Source organism: Xiphophorus hellerii, chromosome 7 (assembly GCF_003331165.1).
Source record: "Xiphophorus hellerii strain 12219 chromosome 7, Xiphophorus_hellerii-4.1, whole genome shotgun sequence".
Taxonomy (NCBI): domain Eukaryota; kingdom Metazoa; phylum Chordata; class Actinopteri; order Cyprinodontiformes; family Poeciliidae; genus Xiphophorus; species Xiphophorus hellerii.
Window position 1 is genome coordinate 14,353,452 of NC_045678.1, and position 21,439 is coordinate 14,374,890.

General features: G+C 36.9%; 3 protein-coding genes across 3 annotated transcripts; 1 reads left to right on the forward strand and 2 right to left on the reverse strand.

The window, feature by feature from the left end:
- Positions 1-2,633: 2,633 nt before the first annotated feature.
- LOC116723659 (cell surface glycoprotein CD200 receptor 5-like) lies at positions 2,634-7,792 on the reverse strand. Its single transcript, XM_032568727.1, has 6 exons — positions 6,814-7,792; positions 5,772-5,828; positions 5,171-5,473; positions 4,612-4,875; positions 4,359-4,437; positions 2,634-4,268 (listed from the first exon to the last, which is right to left on the reverse strand). Exons 1-6 carry the CDS (start codon positions 6,875-6,877, stop codon positions 4,253-4,255), a joined length of 783 nt encoding a protein of 260 aa, XP_032424618.1. The 5' UTR covers positions 6,878-7,792; the 3' UTR covers positions 2,634-4,252.
- Positions 7,793-7,897: 105 nt separating this feature from the next.
- LOC116723658 (uncharacterized) lies at positions 7,898-10,776 on the reverse strand. Its single transcript, XM_032568725.1, has 5 exons — positions 10,596-10,776; positions 9,355-9,660; positions 8,709-8,981; positions 8,509-8,593; positions 7,898-8,378 (listed from the first exon to the last, which is right to left on the reverse strand). Exons 1-5 carry the CDS (start codon positions 10,672-10,674, stop codon positions 8,324-8,326), a joined length of 798 nt encoding a protein of 265 aa, XP_032424616.1. The 5' UTR covers positions 10,675-10,776; the 3' UTR covers positions 7,898-8,323.
- A 2,961-nt stretch (positions 10,777-13,737) lies between these two features.
- Positions 13,738-20,981, forward strand: cfap91 (cilia and flagella associated protein 91). Its single transcript, XM_032566720.1, has 17 exons — positions 13,738-13,895; positions 13,975-14,051; positions 14,740-14,888; positions 14,982-15,044; positions 15,184-15,240; positions 15,353-15,522; positions 15,605-15,782; positions 16,823-16,980; positions 17,064-17,210; positions 17,295-17,419; positions 17,492-17,608; positions 18,088-18,159; positions 18,278-18,424; positions 18,504-18,725; positions 19,112-19,260; positions 19,349-19,440; positions 19,544-20,981. The coding sequence occupies exons 1-17, from the start codon at positions 13,808-13,810 to the stop codon at positions 19,708-19,710; spliced, it is 2,178 nt and encodes a 725-aa protein (XP_032422611.1). The 5' UTR covers positions 13,738-13,807; the 3' UTR covers positions 19,711-20,981.
- Positions 20,982-21,439: the final 458 nt, after the last annotated feature.

The following is a 21,439-nucleotide window of genomic DNA, read 5'->3' on the forward strand; positions in this document are numbered from 1 at the left end:
GTTTGAGCGTGCATGTCAATCTGTTTCTCGTAATTTTTCGATAGTATCGGTTTTAATCAAACATTTTTAACTTCCTTTGGCAGATAACCAAAGGAACAACTAGAGATTTGGGTTCATGTGTTATTTACTTTCTCTAAACGTTTTTGTAACAGTGTTACAGCTTAGATTTTGTTAGTTTATATTTCTGCTTCTTAAAAAAAAAGAGTTGTGTTTTTAGGAATTGAAAATAATCTATGAAGATGAAAACTTTGTCTCTGGGGTTTTCTGCTGAATAAATAACTAGGCTTTAGTTGCAGGTAGTATTCACAGGTTAATTGCAAGGAAATATTACATCCTCCATTATAAAATTATTTTAAATAAAGAGTTTAACAGTTCAAAACTGACCACATCCGATGGATTCTTGCGTTGAATAAAAGTTTAGTTACCTGACAGTAGAAAAAAAAAAGTGCAATAGAACAGAGGGTTCTGGTGAATACTGTTGGTATCATTACAGATTTCTTCTGCTTTTGGTTCAATGTCATTGAATTTGTCGCTGTATTTCGAAACAAAGATAACCTGAGTAAATATAATAATGCAGAAAACATTGATCAGAGCCATTATCCACAAGTGCAGAAAATGTTTATCAATGGTAAAACTTCCCACGAGTGTCAGGCCAACCAATTCTGCTACTAAAAACAATTAACCTTTGATTGCTATTATAATTTGTTGATGTAGACCTACAAATGTTTGTTTATGACATACAATGTGAATTAAATACATAACTCGAGAATTTTTTTCTTTCTAATTACTCCCTCCTTTCAGAAATCTGATCTTCGAGAGTTGTTGCCATGACAAGACTGACTTGGCCATGTCAGGCCAGGTCAAAAGCCTGATTAATTTCCACACTTGCAAGTCAACTGAAGTTGCTCAGAGAGGTACTGACTGCATTCTTCATAGACCCTTAAGACAATTGTTCGACTTTGTTACTTGTGACTTTGTTCAAGTAACAAAATGTGACAGCGGGGTGATTTTATAGTCTACAGATGACGAAGCCTGGGTGTGAAGCACATGCAAGCAGCCAACAAACCAAACTGTTGACAGTTAGTCAAAATGTCACCATTAGAAGTTTCCATAGAAACGCCAGCAGACTTTATTTACTAGCTGCCTTTCAATTAAATGAGACAAAACACAACCTAAGTAAGCCTCTGTCACTCACTTTTCACAATAGACTTCTACTTTCATCGGTGTCAGTACCAAAAACAGGAGGAGACAGAAACTGTTGTGGCTCTACAGATGAGACATCTGAGGGTTTCTGGCTTTAAAAATTTTCCAGCCCATAACTTTACGGTAACTACCGTGGGCAATTCAGATACTGTACAGGTTATCAGGTTTACAATGAGGTTAACAGGAGCATGCTGTTGTGGGGGACTAAATTTGTTTTTCACACAATATCCTGTCCACCCTACCTTTTTCTGTCACGGATGAAACGGAAATGTTTGTCACATTTGTTGGTAAGAAGAGGTGGGAGGCAAACAGAAACAGGCAGTCTGATTACAAACAAAAAGAAAAACTAAATATTCTGCTGGACAGCAACACCAAAAAGGAGTAGAAACATAAAAATGTAAAAGACACAGAAAGTCTGATAACTAAAACAAGACTGCAACATTTGTACAAACAGGTAACATTAAACACTAATGTGTGATGCTGTTATTGATGGACATATTCATGATGTTTGTGAATTAAGGTGTAAAAGACTATTGCTGGCATCCAACTGTCTGGTTACATAGATTTTCTTGGTCTTACTTGCAGGGGTCTCAAACTCCAGTCCTCAAGGGCCGCTGTCCTGCAAGTTTTAGATGTGCCCCTGCTGCACCACACCTGAATAGAATAATTAGGTCATCAGAAAGGCTCTGGACAACTGATCTACACAAGGAGGAGGTAATTAAGGCATTTTGTACCTGTGGCACATCTAAGAACTGCAGGACAGCGGCCCTCGAGGACTGGAGTTTGACACCCGTGTTCTAAAGTTTTAAACTCATTGCTGTTACTGAATATATTTGTCACTGAAATGAAGACCAAGATGGATGGATTTCATCCATTCCAGGTGGATGAAATCACAGAAAGACACTCTTACTTTGACTAAGTCAAACTTATGGATTTTTCCTTTAAAATTATGAAAATGTTCAGGATGATTTTTTTTCCTGGCTCTTTTCCATCCATTTAATTTCTGCCTCCAGTGATGAATAATTTTCTGTCAGTGTTCATAATATTGGAAAGTTTTGGATAAGATAGGAGAAAAAAACTGACGATTTTAAGAAATTGCTGGAAGTTGCTCAATCAAATGTTGCACTTTGATTGGACTTTAAAAAGCCTTCCCAGATTTTGTCTGTTCATGATTCTTTGTTGTATGAGTCAGTGGTTGTCCTGGATGGTTTTAGTTCAAAATTACTCAAATTACCCATCTGTCGGGAATGGAAAGATTTTACCCCCAAAAAAGTAGAAAAGACCCTGCAACACTTTTAACTTGAAAATAATCTGAATTATTTTTGCTTTAATATGCTTATATAGATAGCAGTCCTCTTTATGAACAGATTTCCAAACGTAAATTAAAAAACTCAGTCAGAAAGATGGGTGACATTAAAACTGTTGTCCAATCATTGTTAGATACAATTTATTTCTTTCATTAGGTTAAAAAAGTACAGGCCTAACTACAAGAATACCAAGACCTCTGTGAAAATCCTGCTCCAAATAATACAACATTTTGGAGATAGTAAAATAGGACGGACTTTTAATGCGTTTCAATGTTACAGAAAAAATCACAAGTCTCGAGCTGCTTCTTCCTTTGTGTCAGGCGTCTTTGCCTTCTTACATCATTTTTATTATTCCTATTTTACAACAAAAAAAGAGATCATACTGTGATCTTTTTAGCTGACATATTTGAGACCTTGAGATGCCAGGAAAAACCGTGTATGATGAGATTGTTATGACACTAACATAGTAATACATTCAGTTTTATGACGTTTCTAAATTAGCTGATTTCAGTAATAACGCAGTCATGTGACAAATTGTTTCAGATAAAACAAATAAAATGCAGCACATTTATCAACAAGCTATAGGATAATAATTTGCTGCCAGCAAAAACTGTGTAAAACTTAAAGCTATAGTCTATTAAAGACTTGATGAACTCAAAGGTAAAAATAAAAACAATCCCTGCAGCTACACTGCCCCCTTTTGGTCATTTTCATTTAACACATCCTTTTGGTTAACTGATTAAAAAGAATATATTTTCCCTAGATATTTGTCATGTTTGCACAATAAAGTTGTAAAAAGGTTAGAATCATTTGTTTTAATACAATAAGCTTTAATTATTGACCATATCATTGAATAATGAAATTGCATGAGAGAAATTAGCTTAAAAGTAATTGAAAAAAACAAACTGAAAATCTCTATGCTCTAATTAGATGCTTTAACATGATATAAAAGCTAAAAATTAACTTTAAGTAGAAGAAAAAAACAAAAACAAACAACAACAAAAAACATATTAATTTGTGGCTGACAGATCTTCCTGGCTGGAACAGGAAGAGAAACTATTTCTTGGATTACTTACTTTTTCTTGCTACTCTGTTTCAAGGCTAAAAAATTATAAACTACATTCCCAAACTGATGATGAGGGTTATCCACAGTTAGAGTGACACATTTTAGTCATTGCTTTATATGCCAATTGACTAACGAGAATTCTAAAAAAAACAAAACAAAATATGTTGCACTGGAATGTAAACAGATGAAAATATCATCACAGATATTGACACAGCAAAGAGTTAATAACATGCATATGAACTGTGATGACTGTAATTGACACAAAGAGCAGCAGGGGGAGAAAAAAGCTGTGCCCTTCGTCAAATAAATCATTTTTTATAATTAATGTAGAAAACAGGTGAAGAGGTTGAGCCTATACTTAAAGTCAAAGATTTCCTTGATGGACATGTATGTTGTGACGAGACTGTTATGAATGAGAACCTGTGATAAAGACCAAAAACTCCAGTTTGGCCAATTCTGTCACCATGAACATCCATTGCTCTCCACTGATTTTATTTTCTGTTCCACAGATTCTCTTCATATCCAATATCATCCAACATAAATCAAAACAATGGAGCGAACACAGTTTGCTCCTTCTGACCAACAAATTTACACAGTTATTAACACAAAAAGTGACACCTTCTAGCACAAAAATGGCTGCCGTGTCATGGTTCCTGGTGATGAATTGACTTATGAATCACTGCAGACATCTCCTGCCAAAAAGTTATAAAAATTGAAGAAAATGTCAACAAAAATATTTCATTGCCTGTGAGTACAGTGCAGTATTTAAGTAGGCCACTCACCGTTTTTTTAGAGCAAAAATCAATAATCCTAAAATAATTATGATGAAAACCACAACAATACGTATCCACTGCTGGAACTCTGTTGACAAAGAATGAAAGTTTTTTAACAATATTTTCAAACCCATCACCACTGCATAGATATTTACAAAGAATAAATATCGCTATAATAAATAATAATTGTCCATTGATCACTTAACATTTGTATCAAAAGAAAACTTGATATTATCATTCAGTGCAATAAAGCAAAACTGACCTCTGAATTTTGGCATTAGAATCTTCTCCCGCTCCCAAAACTGGTGCCGGATATTGCAGGTCAAGTATTTTGCATCAATGTGTTGAGGGATCTCCAACCGACTCTCTACAGTTACAAATCCATCTGGGTCATTCTGCTGTGTCACTGAGTGATATAATCTGATACTCCAGCTGATGTTGGCAGCAGGATTCCCTTTTTCAGCTCTGCACACAGCCACTATCTTCTTGTCCCTTCGCTCTAACCAGCCAGATACAGCAGGAGGAGCTGAACCAAGAACGACAAGAAGGCATTAATATTGTACCTCCATAACATATTAAAAGGTTAACCACATTACAAAAATACAAAAGTACTGTATTTTAATAATTAAAAATACATTAAAAAGTATCATTAAGTTATCCAAGGTGACAGTAATACTGTGTTTGAAAATGCTATCTGGCATATTTGAGACCTTGAAATACCAGCAAAAACTGTGTATGATGAGATAGTCATGACATTAATATAGTGATATTAGTACGAATTCCTATATTCAAAACACACTTTTAAGAAGTTAAGTTCTTACCTGTGACACCCACTGCAATCTTATAATTTTCATTTCCTCCTGTGTAAGCTGATTCACACCTGTAAGCTCCAACATCACTGGCTGAAAAGTTTGGGATGTGCAGGAACGACTGATCGGTTGAGTTTTGTATTGATTTTCCATCATTGCAGGTGTTAATGTTTAGACCCTCGTTGCTAAAGGAGATGTTACAGGTTTTGTCTTTCAGTTCAATGTCCCAGATAACAAAAATTGCCTTAGTCTGAGTCCTGTTGCTGCAGATGAGTCTAGCATCGCTCCCAAGATTGAAGACTTCCTTTCTGTTAGCTGCAAAAAATAATAACTCAGATTAGTTTTAGTGATTGGGGAAACTAAATGTTTTCTTTTTTTTTTTCTTTTTTTACTATTCCTATAGAAAACAAAACTTTTACAGATGTACTCATGTGAAAATGCTAGATTTCTTTGAAAAAAAATGATTCTTAGCAGAATATAAATACTGTATTCAAAAATAAATTGAAAAAAAGGATCAAAACCCATGTTGTTTTTACATTTGTCAGTTATTCTTCTCCTAAAATGTTTTACCGAACGCAGATGAGCAGAGAAAATCATAAAAATATCAATTTACCATAAACTTTCATAGGTGAAGTAGTTGTGTTCACAATGATATTTGAGTTAGTAGTTCCTGAGAGAGAAAGAGATGCATGTTATTGAAATAAAAATAGATAAAATAGAATTCATATTCCTTGAATTTCTTTCACTTTGTGTGACTTTGTAGCCAAAAATGTCAATACAAAATAACTGTGAATAACTGTGATATGAAAGAAAAGTGAGACAAGATTAAAAACAATTTTAAAACATAAATTTCAAATGTAGATAGGGTATTAATATGGATTCAGAACATTTTGCTCTGATACCTCAAAATAAAATCCAGTGCTAGCAAATGATATCAGAATTGACATTGATATTAAATAGAGCCCACTTTCATGTAATTTAATCTTAGTTCAAAGCAGCTGTTCTGTGATGGTCTCAGAGGTTTGTTATAGAAGACTTTTAAACAAATAGCACCATGAAGATGAAGGAATAAAGTGGAACCAGGTTTTTAAAAAAACAAAACGTTTTCCCCAAGTTTCAAAAATCTCACAGAGAATTGTTCAGTCCATCATCTGAAAATGCAAACAGCACGACACAACTGCAAATAACCGTAGGAAGGTTGTCTGCCGATACCGACAGAGCTGGCAAGGAGAACATGAAAATGAAACAGCCAAGAATCATGTCATAATGCTGGATGAGATGCAAAGATCCACAACTCAGGTTGGAGAATTTTTCAACCAGACAGCTATTTGTTCTGGGCTCCATAAATCTGGCATTAAAAACAAATGTCAAGAAGAAAACCATTATCAAAAGAAACTCCGAAGAAGTTCAGCCCATGCAGTTTCTTTAAAATTGCATAAGAACATGATAAAAATATTTTTTGTGGTTGCCAACATCTACCTCCACTGGTGTTATTATCTTTGCTACATCCTTTTACTGTAACATGTCTCTAAACATGTTTTCAACAGACTGCAGAAAGTATATGGGATGTAGATTATAAGTACAATTTGCAATGCACTGAATTTTCCCAAGAAATTAAATAATCGCATAAGTAAAAAAAAAAAGAGATTTCAAACCTTGAGTTAGAAACCCTTCCTCGGACAAAAGAAATATCACAACATAAATCCACAATTTGTGCATCTTCTTCGGTTGTCTTTAGGTTCCTTTGAGGGATTGTTGCGATTGTGGTTCCAACACGTCAAGTGAAGCCCTACCGCATTCACTTCCTCTGTTGTCACGTCACGGATGGTACACCTACACAGGATGAATCTCGTGCCTAAAAACAGCAGTTTCATTTCCAGCTTTTTGCCTTATTATCTTCTTTTGAAGTAGTGTGGCAACTGACAATAAAATAAGACAAACAAGCTCCCTCACTTTAAATCTCATCTTCCACCTGAGAGCCTTGAAGACATCGACGAATTTGTGTCTAACGGTGACAAGCAAAAAGTCCCTTGCAGTGAAAGTTTAATTAAGGCATTCCAAGCAGGCTTATTTATGATATGTCAGTTTCTTACCTGCATAAGCAGTCAAAGCATCCTCATTAAAAGTTCCTGTGTAGAAAGACACTGCTTAACAACTGTTTGCTGTCAAACTGAATTGGCCATTTGCAGTTTCCATAAGAGTAAACCTTTAGCGATTATAGAGTTAACTGATAAAAGGAGCGGTGTGGTTACATTCTCCGAGTTTTTTTGCACTTTGTGGTGAGTACATGTTGCAATGAGACATCTGTGCATTGCCCCAGAGAAGAGAAAATAGGGTAAATTAACTCAGATTTTCCTGTCCACTACCCAGAATTGTTTTCTACATAATGTGTGTTGATGAATACACTGTTTCTGCTTAGTACCAAGTGCAACTTCTCAAATTTATATGAACCACAAGACTTCTTCAACAGCTATGTCTAATTTTTTCTGACAAAACAAGGAATGAATGACCAAAATGCAAAGTGATATTTTTGGGGAAAACCCAACACAGCACATCACCACAAGTAGTTCTTAGCAGCTTTCAAGACAAGTGACAAACACGTACGTGATTGTGTTAAAAACCCTACAAAATTGTTGCGAAAAATGAATTTCTCTGTAATCCAAGTCAGCAAATCTGTCTGGTTTCCTTACTTGATAAAGAGGAACTTGGCAAACAAAACAAAAATCCCAAGCATCAAGATCAAAGTTTAAAAGACTTTAATAAAGAAAACGTGCAGTAGAGCGCTCAAAGAACAAATCCCTCTGCTCAGTAGAGCCACAGACATAGACAAAAATCAAACAGCTCAGAATGCTTTCAGTCGGCAAGTGAAGTAATAAAAAAGTTAAAAAGTTCTACAGGAAATGTGTTATTTCTTCACCAGCCTCTATCAGATAATTGATTAGTGTCAGCTGACCCCAGACCTTGGTGATGTTGGTTTATGAGTATTTGAAAAATTTTCTAAAACTATGTATTTTGCAGAGTATTGGTCATATTGCTCACAGAGTCTTTGTTTCAGCTGATGCAGGTGAATTCTAAGAACCTGGATTCTGATTTGCAACATTCCTCCACTTTAATGTAGTCCAGGGGTGTCCAAAGTTGGTCCGCAGGGCTGGAATCCTGCATGTTTTAGTTCTCTCCCTGGTTTAACGCACCTGGATCCAATGATGGCTCGTTAGAAGGCCTAAGAAGAACATTGACATGCTGAAAAGGTTGGTGGTACCACGGCTGGTCGAGAAAAAAAGAGACCATAAATGGGATCACATTTTATTTTAGATGCTGGATAAGGAAAGATAATTTAATAAATCGCTCACCATTTCTTTAGTGCTAAAAGAAAGACTCCTGCTAAAGTTAAGATGATCACCAAAGTAACACGTATCCACAATAGAGGCGAATTTGCTGTAGGAGATACAAAGAATAATTAACACTGACTTATGTTAATAACAGTGGAAGTTCTAACTAAGAAATACAGAAATGTAAGTAAACAGTTCACTTCAGTCTGCAAAACTCTGACCTTCTCTTAGTTTTGGTACCAGAATCTTTTCCTGATCCCAGAAACGGTGCTGGACAATGCAGGTCAGTTCTTCTGGACCGATGTCTTCCAGGAGCTCCAGATGACTCTCTACTGTTACAAATCCATCTGGGTCCAGTTGAGTTTTCACTGCAGGCTCTGAGCTGCCTCCATAACTCCAACTTAAATTGGCAACTGGTGTTCCTCTTTCAGCTCTGCACAGCGCCACCATTTTGTTGCCCTTCTGCTCCAACCAGGCAGATAAAACAGGAGGAGCTGAATCAAGGAAGGCAAAAACATAATTAAGTAAAACCTAATGCATCAATTTAAGAAAACTTTCAAGCTATGACAAATTTTTGGACTGTTCTTTCTGAGGTCAGTAAATCATGCAAACTGTAGTGTCACATAAAAGTTGACAGTGGACGTTCTTTTTATTGCGGAAGGTAAAAACATTGTCAACATTGTGTATCTACATGTTTTTGTCTGTTAACGTTCCTCAAGGTTCTTATCTTGGAAATTAATTTAACTAAAAAGGTAATTCTGAAGCTGCTACCCCCGAGACCTGACCCCGGATAAGCGGAAGAAAATGGATGGATGGTTGGATGGATGAATGGTAATTAAAAGTCACTTCTCACACTAAATGACCTACCTGTCACAGCCACTTTGATGTCATAGTTTTCATTTCCTCCATGGTAAACCGACTCGCACTTGTAGAGTCCAACATCATCAGCTGAAACGTTTGGGACGTGCAGATACAACTGACCAGTGGAAGTCTTTTGGAGAGATTTTCCATCTTTGCAAGAGTCAATACCTTTGTCGTAATTTACAAAGGAGATCTTACAGGTTTTGTTTTTCAAGTGCATCTCCCAGATTATAAATACAATGTCAGCCCTCGTCTTGTTAGTGCAGGTCAGGTTAATGTTGGTCCCAAGATTGAAAGCAACATCTCTGTTAACTGAGGAAAAAAAAGTTGGCGATTAAATGGTTAATTGCTTAATATTATAATTTAAATTCATTTATTAAACATATGTTACTCATGCATAAACAAACACACAAACCATCGTGGTGGGAAAAAACAAAATAACACAAAGAGAAGCCATGCATGCTCTGGAGCGAGCCATCAAGCTAGACAGAAAGGATCCCATCATTGCTGGATAAAAGACATAGATTGGTCATGACCAGCATTTCTGGGCCACATGTCTGAACGTTGTGTTCATATAAAAATCATAATTCCCAGTTTTTCTCTAACACATTTTTCATTGTTAAGAGATTTTTCTAAGTTTATCTTCTTGCAGTCACCTCACAACCTCACTATATATATATAAATATAACAAAAGTGCAATGCATTCTCTCAACCTGGAAATGTAATGTGGAAAATAAGATACAAAGAAGTCTGGACTGTGTTGTTGATTTTTTAAAAGAAATATAATAGCAGACTTTTTTTTTCTTTTTTTTTTTACCGAATTTTGAAATAATGAAGTTCTATAACTATGTCAACATTAAATGCAGGTGCATCTAAAGGATTGCGAGTAATATTAAAATGTTTTATTTCAATAACTCAAGTTATTAATTGTAACATGGCATTTCTAATAATAACAGACTGATATTTTCAAGCCTTTGTTTCTCTTAATCATGTCGAGTTTCTGCTCATGCTGAGCTAATGAAAGCACAACATAAATAACTAGAAAATTGCATCAGACCACTAAAAAACAACCTTCTTAATACCGTAACGTGGGCTTTTACAAAAAGAATGTGTAAACCTGCCTTATTTCTACAGGTAATTTTAGACAAACAAGCTTCATCGGAGCACAGATTCTGATTTCCTGATTTGTACCCGTTCAAGAACATGAACCATTACAGCCACAAGTTTAAGGTGTCAATAATCCAAACCTGCATCTTGAGACCATGCTTCAAACACGGAGATGACCACAGTATAAATCCATGTCCTGCACACCCTCTTTGTTCGCATTTTTTGTGTAACTTTGTCTTAGGCTTGCCAAACCTCAAAACTTTAAAGATAATCTGTAAATGGCCACATAACACCAAGCTGCTTGCATTTCCTGAGCTTTGAAGCCACCAGGTACACGCCCACACAGAATGACGTGTCACATCTGAACATATGACCTTACATTTTCCAGAAATATGCAAGAACACATTAGTCTAGCCAGTGTTGTAAAGTTTTTTTTCTTAAATTACTAATATAATTGTTTTTTAAAATAATTATTTTACATAAAAATTTGAATACCATTGTAAGAAAGTTTTGAGTCAGTAAGGCCCAGTGTGTTAATCATTTAGAGCAAAGGTTGCCAAAATCTATAAATGTAGATGAGGAAGAAGTGAGTTAGTGTTTGCAACCCCAACCTCCTTACAGTGGTTTCCTATATTATGCAAAGCTGAGTGTCAGATGTAATTTTTTTAAAAACTTTCCATCAAGTGAACTTGTTCTGAATTTACCAGACGGTAGACATCGCAAAGACCACAAGTGGGGAAAAGATTTAAAGTGCTCTATATTTATGTAGCAGCATAAATGCTACGCTGCCAATTTCGGCTGCTGCATATAAGCAGGTCTCCATCTGCCACGAGGCTGTTTGTTTCGTGACGTCGACTCCATCTGCTTCCTTCGTTTGTTAAACTGTGCTGGCCTCCTTTGCTGCACCTCCAACATCTGGACCGATCTGTCCGTTTGCTTGTTTGCTGGTGAAAAGCTGCACTGCATAGGCGGAATTGTGGCTCTGTTTATCTGGCAGTGTGGTAACTTACCAGGTCACAGCCTCCTGATGAGTCTCTGATCAGCATTACACTTGGATTGACACTCGCTGCTGTTTTGCCTATAAAGAAATGTTTTAACCCTCCTGTTATGTTCGTTTCTGCGGTACAGCAATAATGTTCGTGGGTCAATTTGACCCAGGGAGTGTTTAATCATGCATTAGAGTCAGAAACCAAAACATTCCTCCAAAACATTTTTGTATCTGATTATTAACTAAAATACTAACCATTTCAATCAATATTTGTGCAATGATGTTTTTTTATTTCTCAGAAATTACAACAACTTGCTCATTTACTCATTTGAACATAAAAAAAATTAATTTGCATCTTTTTTGTCCACTGAAAAAAACCTAGACACAAAAAAAACAATAATTTCCTTGAAATTGATCTTTGGTAAATTTTTTCATATTACACTTTTTTTTTTTCAATGGGTGATCTTTATAATTGAACTTCAGACACACATACTGTTCAGGGTCAAATTGACCTTCTGATTAAAATCAAGATAAATGAGTCATGTAGAGAGTATTTATGTTTTCCTCCATATCTGCTGAGTGTCACTCAGTGTGGGTGAAGTTTGCCCACAGCAACAGAAAAGGTTCCCATCAAAAGTTGTATGAACACCTGCTTTCTCACAGTTTCCTAGTGAAGTAAAGAGAATAGTAAGAAAGTGGGCTTGTGTGTGTCGGAGTAGGGGTGTGTGTGGTGAAATATGGTTCAAAGCTGCAAGGAAACATATAGAATTGGACATTTTTAAATCTTTTTTTGCACTTCAACTTGACTGCCGGGTCAAATTGACCCGAACAGTATCTATGTAAAAAGTGGACGCAGGGGGGAGTGCAAATGTGTAAAATGAATACTTTTTCAATTTATATGTAGAGTGCAAATGTTAAGACAAATAGAAAAAGTTTCATGTAAAAAAAATACTTCCAACTATTTTTTTTTAATTTTTAAACTTTTAAACGGGTCAATTTGACCCGCAACATATCAGAAATGTTAAAAGACCTACCTGAACTTTCCCCTGCTGCCGGGAGCATTGATGGCACTAGTAATGGGATAAAGTGCAACATTGAAGTGCTATTGTATCACTGTTTTACTCATAGTGTTTCATTTTTGTCTTTCTTTTAGGGACTGAGGCTTCTATGGTGGCGGTGGTGACCGCTGGTGGCGGTGTCTTGACTTGTGTGTTTTGTTGGAGCACCTATTTTTTTTTGTTTGCTTTGTTTTTGTAGTGTCCAGAGTGATCCATTTTCTTTACTGAGTGTTGCCCTTTTCCTCACTACTCCACCCCCCACATTGGTAAGCCTCAGTTTCCTTTGAAATTTAAACATTTTATTACAATCAATTTTGTTAAAAATGCATTCACTGTTTTAACTATGCAATTTCAGGTTATTGTTAATTTAAAAAACATATTGAAGTTTAATAAATTTTTGCAGAATTGTCTGAATCTTGTCTCCTCATTTCCAGCAGAACTTACCCGTGTCCTCATTACCATTACATTTTCCTGGAGTTATTCCAGGTGGTGTTGTTGTTTTCCCATATTGTAAACTTTAGCATCCTACATTTGGGTTTCATAATAAAGAAAATCCACCTCAGGTTGCTACATTTGCTTTATTATTTATTCATTTATTTAACTATTTTGTGTAGTAAATTTCTTAATCTGGGACCTGAGTCCGAATTTGTACTACATACAAGAAAGGTGGTACGACAGTAAAAAAATCCTTGAACAAACATGCTGATTAGAAAAAGTTATTTTATTTATAAAACGCATGGTTAAAATCTATGCTTCATGTGTATTGTGTTTCTTTCTAATTATCATGAAGATTTATGTTATGTTTTGCTAAGTGATGTTGTGACACAACAATAAATAAGATTTTTTTTATTTTTCCTTTTTTGTCTGGCTTAATCCAAGCTATCTTTTTATTGCCTATTTGGTTTATTTGATTTAAAGCACTTAGTGTTGCTGTCTTTCTATGAAAATGCTGCATAAACACAGATTCAATTAAAAAAATCTATATATATATATATAGATATATATATCTATCTATATATATATATATAGGCTCAATTCAAAAGGTTAGAAGCAGTACAAATAGAAAAGTCGCTTGAGAGCCAAAAGAATGGGACAATGTTGGTGAACTAAGCCAAATGAGTCGGATCCCAGAAAATAAAGGCATTTCCCATCAGGACACCGGATACACACTGGGTACTCCTCCCCTTTCCTGACGTTCAGTTTGTCATCTCCATGGTTACAGCGCTGAACGTTTTCTACGCACGGGATAGTTTCAACATCGCTGCAAGCACACGAACTGGGTTGAGGCAAATTTCCCACTAACAAAATGAGCTGCTCTATCACCCAAATTAATAATGAGAACAAAGATTATTTTAAGGCTGCTCTACCTAGGCGGCCTTCTGACTGCGTACGTGGTGAGTAAAAGAAGAACGGTAACGTTTGATAGCATGCTGCAGTAAAGCTGGTTAACAGTCATTGCACCTTTTGTGACAGATTCAGTTTACACAGCGCCATCAGAGCCGCACCACCACAGGCCCAGGGTTAGGGCCTATACAACAAAGGAACGATTCGTGAGTCGATACCACACACGTAGTGGATGTAGGACTGACTTTTATTATATTTTAGTTTATTTATAACCTTGATTGGGTATTTACAATCATGCAGACAGTTTTTAATATCGATTAGATTGGTGTCTTATACAATTTTTCAATGTGATGCTTTCTAAATATTGTTGTGCGGTAGACTAGATGACAATAAAAAGCTACAATTAGAATTCTGAAAATGTAATTTATTTCATTGACTCAATTCACTAAGTGAAACACATTATATAACTTAGTTACACAAAGATTAATGTGTTCAAAGCTCTATTTTTGTTAATTATGATGATCTTACAGTTAATGGAAACACAACATTCAGTATTAGTGCAAAATAAAACATCTTACAGCATTGTGGATAGGTTTTCCTATGAAATAAACAATGAGGGAATGAGGAAATGAAACAAGCAGTGGTCGATGAAAATCTGGAATCTTACTTAGTGAATAAAAATGATTAAATTGCACTGAGAACACCCCACAAGAAATAGCTAAGAAAGTCAACGCAAATGAACGAACTGATAAGACTATACCTTAATATCAATAGTAAATAGTTGTAAGTGATAAAAATACAAATGTAAGTGAAAATCAAATGAGACCCTAATTTAGCTGCTGGCTGGGATGTTTCAAAATGCAGAACCTGATATTTTCTTTTTATCTCACTCAGAGAAAACTACATGAGTCTGACTATATGTTGAGCGGCGAGCCGTTGCTCACCTTCAAAACGGACCCAGCAGAGCCAATGCCGTCCCGCTCCGATTACCGCTGGCAAGCACATGCTGAACGGCGCAGGGAGACGCTGCGGCAACTGGCTGGGTGAGTAAAATGAGCAGTTTCGCTCTGCATCGCCACAGTTCAACCATGCTTTTTCTGTGTTCCAGTTGTGATTCTGAGTTATCTCTTTGACAGGATTCATCCAAATCCTCAAACATGCCTTGTGACTGGAGCTGACTACTGGAAATACTATAAACGGTTTGGTTTTCCACTACACATTTTAAAATGTTTTGATTTTAACATGCTGCATATATTTAACTTGCACTAAAACAGTAAAAAAAAAAAAAAAACACTGTAAACACTGAGATGACGTATAATACATATTTCTCTCATCTAGGCCTTGGATTCCATTTGAAGAAAAGTTCCCAGCAGATATTGTCTTTGAATTTGCAGAGTAAGTTGCTCAAGATAGATTTTTTTGTTGTTGTTCTATCTGTGTCAGTGGTTTATTTTATTTCTGTTTTAGCAGTAAGCATGCTCTCTTTTTGATTTTAAAATCACTGCAGGGAAGATTTTATAACCACTACTAAGGAGCAACTGCCCGCTAAGCGCTCTCTGGGGGTTCAGACAGACTTCAGAGAAAGTGAAACCCAGACTGACCCATACAGTCCTGAGTATGTGGTGCAGCGTGGGATGACACCCACAGAACTCCTGCAACTGGCAACATTGACTTGGGGTATTAGCTCAACTGACATCATCCTAACGCCACAGATTTCCATTCTCAGAGCCGCACAATGCAGCTTACCTCTGCCTCGTAGGTCATGGCTTGCCAGCAGGCCTTGCTGAGGTGGAAATGATAGAGCGAGCGCGTGAAAAGCGAATTTGGGAGACCACCCTTCCTCCTCGCCACGACCTGAGCCAGATCGACAAGAGGAGGCGCATGATGGAGGAAATGGAAGCCAAGGAGTGGGCTTTCAGGGAAAGCGAGATCGAGAAGTGAGTTGCTGTTTTCTTCAAACGTGTTTTTGCTTTTTCACCTGACAATATAAACGATAACCAGAAGTTCCAATGTGAGGTCTTATTTCGTTTCTCTTTTTTTAATTAAAAAAATCTGTATTGCAAAAAAATATATAAAAATCTACAAACTGGTGTGTCCCTAAAAGATAGATGGATATATTTCATAGGCAATTCCTAATAAACAGTTATGTCAGAAAGATTGTACCCCCTCTTACCAGTTTGTGAATTTATGTAGTCCTGACATCTACTCTACAAAAACACAACAAACTTCTCATCCGTTGTTATTTGTAGTACACACATGAAGCCAAAATGGGAAAGCACTGAAAAGAAAAACTACACTCCATGACTTAATAGCTTTTAGAATCCAAATTGGCTTTAAGTGGTTTCTAATTGTAAATAATCTTTCTCATTGTGGAATGATGAATTCCAGAAATGTTTAGAAGTTACCTTATGCCCCTTTCCAGGTAGTCAGACAGAGTTACTTCTCTGAACATATTGCTGATGTCTTTCTGTCTTGGCTCTGTGTTAGCACACACCTATCTGTTCCTCACAAGCAAAGGGTCAAAACTGCCTTCATAGAGGTGACCACTCAGAGAATGATCAGTTCATGAAATTCGGTCAATTAGCACCACCTTGCTGCTACTTCCCCTCAAATATGAAAGTAGAAAATGTGTACTTTATTATTAATTTTTTTTTCTTATTATTATTGTTATTATTTACGTATAGTTATACTATTTTGCCTTTTTTTTGTGGAATTTGTTGAGGTTTGTTTCTTGAGTCTACATTTTAGATCCTGTTTTTTAGAACTAGATCTGTTTAGGTTCTGAGTTTGAAAGAGGATGTACTTTCTTTTTCTATGACTGAATTTAAAAGACCAAAGTTTAGTTATTTGAAGTGACTTTCCCAACTCAGGGTTCTTTCGGGCTTGTTTTTGATGCTCTCTACTTTTCAGAAATAAAAAAGCTCCCTAAGCTCTTTAAATTTAAAACTAAACCCAGAGTTATTTCTTTGTTGAACAGAGTGCAGGAGATCCGCCTTGCTGTGCTGGGGGAGCTGCTAAGGCAGAGAGATGAAGCTCAGAAGGATACCGCATATGACCGACTGACCCAATTATACGCTAAGCACCTGAAGGACAGGGAGCTCAAGCTTGAGAAAACCCACCACAGATACATAAGATGTAAGACATCCCATAGGTTTGATGAGAACAACACATTAATGAAGGCTCTTTCTCATTCTTCACACTCACTCTTATGTCTACAGCAATTAGAAAACTGGAAACTAAGAGGAAAAATGTGGAGGGAAAACTGCAGCGACGGGACATCGTTGCTGATTTCCAGACTCACAATGACAAGTTCCCTTACGGCAATATGAAAATGTTCAACAGTGACTACATAAACACATATGAAGGTCTGATTAAGAATCTTAGCAAATGCTACTGCAGACCCACAGAGCTGGTATATTGTTACAGTATTTACATTTGATCATACATAGGCTTACAAGAGCTAGAGACAGGACTAGCGGCATCACTGAAACAAGTGAAGACACAATGGAGAGACATTAAGGGCAAAAGGAAGTCTGCCGCACAAATAGCAGTGGAGCTACTGGAGGATTACAGGGTAAAAATAAAGCTTAGTGAGTGTATCATCTGGCATCTGCTTCCATACTCATTACAAATTGTGGTTAAACAGGCCGTCAGGGACGAGGAGGGCAAGGAGATTGAAGTGAAGGGCCACCGTTTTCCGTTTCGAAAAGAGAAGCCACTTCCTACCCCTCCCGTCACTCCACTTGTGGAAATCCCCTCAGAGGTTAGTTAATCACTGTTTGTAATTACTTTTTTTAAACTTGTCAATTAAGAAATTGCAAAAGCCTTCCAAAAATCTTCAACATTTGTTTTGTTGCAACCACAAACTTCAATGTTTGTCATTGGGAGTTTTATGTGAGAGACCAACAGCAAGTACTGCCAAACTGGGAGTGGAAGTAAAACAATTTGTGACATTTTAATTTGAGTGTGCATATTGGTTCATCCCCCTCTATTCTAGTACTCCTACATTAGTAAGTCCAAGTCAGCCAATTGATAAAAAAAAAAAAAAAAAAAAAACCTTGACCAACCTATTTAATAGCCTCAATAAACCATACAGGGAAAACAGCAAACATTTGGAAGAAGATGATCAGTTAGATGAGACAAAAATGTAGCTTTCTCAACTACATGTGACACAAGTAAAACTGTACATCAACCCTGTATTAGAAATTGTACTTGTGAACTGACTTGTCATTCTTCATTAAGGAGGATGAGAAAACAGAGCTTGCCATCATCTTTTTGCAGAAGCTACTCAGGGGAAGAAGTATCCAGTTTGAGGTCGGTATGAGCTGGCATTATGGCTCATGATTTTCAAAGTTCCTCTAGAAACACTGGAATGTGTTTTAGTACAAAGCATGCAATACATCCATCTTCTTCAATTTGTGACATCATCTAGATCTTCAAGGGCAAAGAAAACCAGCTGGAGCTCATCAGGGAACTTAGGAAAGTTCACGCTCTGCAGGCTAGGGAGCAGAATATGCAGAAAGCAGAAAAAGACTTCATACTGATGCTGAAGAGAGAGAGAGATCAACAGATGGAGAAGGTGACGCTCATTGTAACCAGTCATAAGCGATACAAGCTCAGCAATAATCCTGTCACACTCGGGTCTTTCTCCTCCGTAGGCTGCGATCAAGGAAGCGCGTCAGGCCGCGGTGATTGGCGTGGACCTCGCGCAGGTGTTCTTCATCTTGTCCCAGGAGCTGATTCATCTGCAGGAGGAGCGCAGGGTCCACGCTTTCATGCTCCTGGCTGAGAGAGAGCGCCGTCGAAGGGAGGCGGAGGAGAGCGGGAGGCGTCAGGTGGAGGAGCGCAGGCGACAAGAACGAGACGAGATCTTCAGAGAAGTGAGTACCATCTTGTGTGACATTATAAGAAAAGACACTATGCTGGAAATAAGACAGCCCCTTGCAGGGGTATTTATACGTCTTAAAGATTTCTGATTATGTCACCTTGCAATATTCATTGTATTTTATTGAGATTTTATTTGCTGGACAAACATGAACTAGTGCATAATGTTGAACTTGTGGATGATGGTGGTCTGAAAAGTGAGGCTGAAGCAAAGCATTTTAACCCCATGATGCCAGATCTTCATGGGGTTCATAATGTTTAAGATTGCGAGGTGTGAGGTCTTGATTAGTTGTTTGTTTCCATCTGAAATATATAATAAAACAATGTTGAAAATCTCTACAGCTATATATTCACCTAACACATAAAAACTTTGATGTGTCAGATTGTGCAGGTGCACCAGGAAAGCGTGGATATGTATTTAGAGGACATGATTTTGAGAAATGTGGATTATTTGGCCGAACAGCAAGCCAGAGAGGAGATCCACAAGAAGGCACAGCAGCTCAATGACATTGCTTACGCCATGGAGGAAAAGTAAACTATGACTTACGAGTGTCTGTTCAAACTTTTTGTTCAGAAATTATAACCAAAAAATAATAAAACGTGTATGTATTTTCTGTAGCAAGGACAAATATCAGCCAGAGGAGATTGTGTCAGAGCTGGTGTACAGCTTTCTTATTCCCGAGATTGAGAAGATGAGAGTCAGGCGAAGAGGTTCGTGTTCACGCATTTGGATGGTAGAAATAATAAAAATGAAACTCTGATGTAAAAATGTAAGGTAACTCATTATTTTTTCCTTGTTTGGTTTTTCTTCAAGTTCAATTGAAGCAGCTGAGACACTTGGAGGCAGCTCGGAGGATCATTCATGGGTTTGAAGTCCCTATGGAGATCCATCCGCCTGAAACTCCGCAGGAGAGCACCGCTGATGTAAGAACGTCTGGGCCGGATGAGGAAGTGAAGACGAGCCAAGAGAGCCAAGAGTAGTAGAGAAAACAAGCACAGCAGTCATAATCCTAGCAAACAAAGGAGTAAAGGTTCAAATTTAACTTGCGTAGCTTTAATATCTGATGCAAAACTTATTTTCAAGGTTTGTCTGTCAGTCTAATAGAACTCATTCTAGATTTTTTTGGAAAATAAGTCATGTAGAGATTTATTGGATCTAGAGTGATTAATATGGAGCACAAACTTAATACTAAGTTTAATGAAAACATTATTTTCAGCCCAAGTTTTGAGGGAAGCCTTGACTAAAAGGATGGAAAATACTTACAGGTTTGAAGTTTTTGTGTTTGTCCATCTTAGCAATTAATAGCATGTTGGAAATTAATATTTGTTTGAGTCTGTATTACTGAGTGAAACTTGGATTTAATTTTTGTTGTTTGTATCTTTCAAATTTTCCCTCCTACAGAAATCTAGTAATCTTAGGAACAATATTCCTTTCTGGGTTTAAGCCCGGGTGATTTGTACAAATCATATTTTAAGCCATTTTAAGTTCAGGTCCAAATAATGATTTATATTAAACTTACTGTAACTACAGATTATTCTGACAATGTCATTGATGCTAGAGAACCAATACTACCAACACCAGATAAATGACACAGATTGAAGTGACCACTTATGTAAAAAGACAGTGCATCCGAAATCTTTTGTTTGTGTGCGACTCAGTGATGGGAGCTCGGATAGCTTCTGTTTAAGAAGCAGTTGCCGCCCTAAGGTCGTGGTTATGTGGTTATTGGGTAACAACAGATTTATGTAATGTAACTGAATCAGCTGTGAAAAATAGCGCTCAATGTCTGCAGTGCAGTAAGTAAACAGAGAACTGACGATTTCATTAGTTTCCCAGATATGGTTGATCAGGCCACCTTTCAGGTGTATGAGAACATCCCTGGAGTAATTGGCTTTTTGGATGGAGGTCACATTGCTATTAAGTGCCATTCTGCGGAAGATGCTGGGTAGTACAGGACTCATAAATACTTGTAAATGAATGTACAAGGCGTGTCCCCCCCACTACTCCCACTGTAGATATTCGGTATTGCTGCAGGATGTAATGGCTCAACTCATTATTCCTGTATCTTCCAGAACTCCTATTTGTGCTCTGTTTGAAGCAGGACAGCACAAAAAAAGTCTTCCAGGGGACAGCAAATAAAGCTGTTGAAGCTTTCCAACTTTATTTTTAATAGCATGTACACTTTAAGTGAGTCATTTGTGAAATAAGGCCGACATAAACACAATAAACCTTTTCTTGAGGCCGTGGAAAATCCAGTTACTTTTCTTCACAGGTAAGAACTTTGAAATAATTTCCTTTAAAAGTCAGTTCTTGATATTATAATAGTTATACAATACAGTCTCTTATCTTTCTCCATTCTCTGATAGGTCAGTGGTCAAACTCCAATTTCTTAGACACTCGCATACAAACAGGACCTTATATGGATTTCTATTAATTTTAGTAACTGCATTTATGGCTAAGCAAGGCGTTTTCGTAAATCATTTATACCCTACTTCTTACAGTAAATCACAGTAGAACTGCAAAAGAAGTCCTCACTTTCCACAAATGACCTCTATTGGTAAATATTGTGAATGAAGTTGTCTATATGTAATATAGATCAAATACAGATATTCTCCCCCAGGTTTTCAAAGAATCTCTTCTTCTCTACCATCATCCACATCATCAGTATGTTCTGGCCTTCATTACATCAATCTGAAACTTTATAATGTA